This window comes from Austrofundulus limnaeus, unplaced genomic scaffold (assembly GCF_001266775.1).
Source record: "Austrofundulus limnaeus strain Quisiro unplaced genomic scaffold, Austrofundulus_limnaeus-1.0 Scaffold1452, whole genome shotgun sequence".
Taxonomy (NCBI): Eukaryota; Metazoa; Chordata; class Actinopteri; order Cyprinodontiformes; family Rivulidae; genus Austrofundulus; species Austrofundulus limnaeus.
The window spans coordinates 5297-7827 of NW_013953854.1; the positions used below are offsets into that span (position 1 = coordinate 5297).

A 2531-nucleotide genomic window follows, 5' to 3' on the forward strand; every position below is an offset into this window, starting at 1 on the left:
GTAGCCTCATCTGACGTAATCACGCGTTGCGTAGCCTCGTTTATTCGCATCAAACAGTCGAGAGGGAAACTAGATGGAAACAGTCTTGATTCGAATATTTATTTATTGAATTTTTTACGAATTTTGAAAAGTTTGATAAAAATTTACTCTACAGCTGGATGGAAACAGGATTATTGGTCACAACCCATGAATTGGGACACAGCCAGAATGTGAACATTGATTTTCTTACTGGTTGGCTCTTTCGGGCAGACATCAGGCAGAGAGTGAATGGGCCAGAGGCGAGGCGGGGAGGGACCATGCTCCTTGTGGTAAATCCCGTCTCTGCCTCCACTCGTGGAGCCAGGCACTGGGGAGGCCATGTCATTGGGACTCGCCTCCAAGGAAGCTGGTTGGAAACACAAACCGAACTGTTTTTAAACAAATTTATAAAAACTGATTTAAAATCTAAAACTAGACTGGTAAAACTCGTTATTCTTAGGGAAGCCGAGAGCGGCTTCCATTTTATGCATATCATTATTTTCCATGGTTCTGTCAAAATAACGAGGACCATTTTCTCAAGATAACGAGCTAATGGTTTTCCTCTTGTGTATCATTCAGTGACCATGTAGATGGACTGGTCCCCTCAGCTGTTCATTGATAAAGTTTACCATCCATTCATCCTTATTTAACCAAACAAATCCCAATGACATCACAGATCACTTTTGTAAGGGCGGTCTGGGCCTGAAGGCAACCTAGTGTACATAATTGTGTTATTTTTGTATCATCAGGCTGAAATTGTGATATTTGTTTGTCCTGTACAGATAACTTGATATCATGAGAAAACCATGGGGGAAAACTATAAGCAGAAAATGGACGCTCTCAGCTTACTCCCACAACTCTACCAAATTAAACATCAAAATGTAAAATATTTTTGTCTGTTTTCACTTAATGTGTCTTTCGCTCCTCGAGCTTCTATATTTAAGTTATATTTTAGCACAAACATTTCTTGCCTCCTGTATAAAGACATTAGGCACACCTGTGACGTGGTGTGGATTATCTCTGCAAATAAACAAGTCCCCCTAACACACAGTTACACAAACTTCTGAACAATATTTGAAGGAAGGTCTATTTTGCACATAACGTCTTTGAATTTTAAATAGCAAAAATAAAAGTGTTACATTTATATTTTTGTTCAGTGAAGGTGCAGCCTTATCAGTTCATAAATAAGGCATAAAACCAAAAGAGGGCTTTCAGAAATGCAAATATATATATTTTTGCAACTGCTACAAGCAAGTTTTGACATTTAAATGTGCTAAATTATTGCTTTAAAGGTTTAAAATTTATCTACAGAGATTAAAGATGACAATGTTCAGTAAGCCATGGATCTACTGGATAATAAATCTAAATAAAGGCATTTAGCTTTATTGAAAGTATCGATGCTTACGAGCTGCTGAAGTCTGCAGAGCGACACAAAGGCTGTGTTCACATGACTCTGTGTGATATTATCAGTAACTTTATCTTACACTCTCCAAAAAGGAACATACTGCACAATACTGAGCTTTTTGTGATTATCATCTGAAGCTGTCAGTGTATCCTACATGTGTGTTTACACAATGTTCAAAACACTTTAAAGAGCATTTCTCTGCTACACAAACAGCACAGCTTTGTAACACAAACCTGCTCCATGACTGCTGAAACAAGTTAAAATAAAAAACATACTGCTGCCTAAACAATCATAGACAATGTGAACATTTCTGTGCTGTAGACCAGAGATTCTTAACCCATGGGCCAATTGTGGGCCGTGAGCGCCACCCTGAGGGCCTCAAAAGAACAACAGTTTTTAACTTTGGACCGCGTTTTTGAATAAGGTGTAATACACTTTGTCACCACTAGTAGCAGTAGTGCACCACTCAGATGTTTAACAACTTTTTAATATGTAGAAGAAGAACCTTAGAAACCTGCTGAGAATGGAAACTTATTTTAAATGAAAAGTATCTTGTCTATACTTTAAAGTACGTCATTAGATTGAGAAAGTTATTTAAATGTGTTTATGTGCTGACAGTAATCTCACAGCTCTAACTGGGGGGTTTAAGACCCTCTGGTGGTAATCTGATCATACACTGAGAGGATTACTGGAGATGTCCTGCCTCACCATTTCTTCATAACACCATACTGACACATGACGATGAACTTAGTAAGAATCTACAGTAGTTTTCATTAAAACCTTGGTTTCCTCCACATCTTTGTGTTAATTCTTCATGTGTTTTCCCTGATGTTTGTGTAGTTTTATGTAGAGTCAGGTGTATTTTCATTGTGAACGTACATTATTTAAATTCTCCATTAGCGTTTACTTCTAAAGACTACTTTCACTTCTGTAAAGTCAACTATTTTAATTCAAGACTTTAAAACAGTGGAGAAATGACTTGTACGAGGAAAAGTACATACATACATACATAATACATACATACAGTACATACATACATACATACATACATACATACATACATACATACGTACATACATACATACGTACAGTACATACAGTACATACA

The 2531-nt window shown here is 37.1% G+C and overlaps 1 protein-coding gene across 1 annotated transcript in view; it reads right to left on the minus strand.

Annotated features, from left to right (window-relative positions):
* The window catches only part of LOC106535446 (vacuolar protein sorting-associated protein 54), a gene marked incomplete at its 3' end in the record, with an annotated part of 10484 nt that overhangs the window by 4415 nt on the left and 3538 nt on the right, over window positions 1–2531 (minus strand). The window contains 1 exon segment of the mRNA XM_014032447.1: window positions 230–385. Coding sequence (XP_013887901.1) covers window positions 230–359 — 130 coding nt within the window.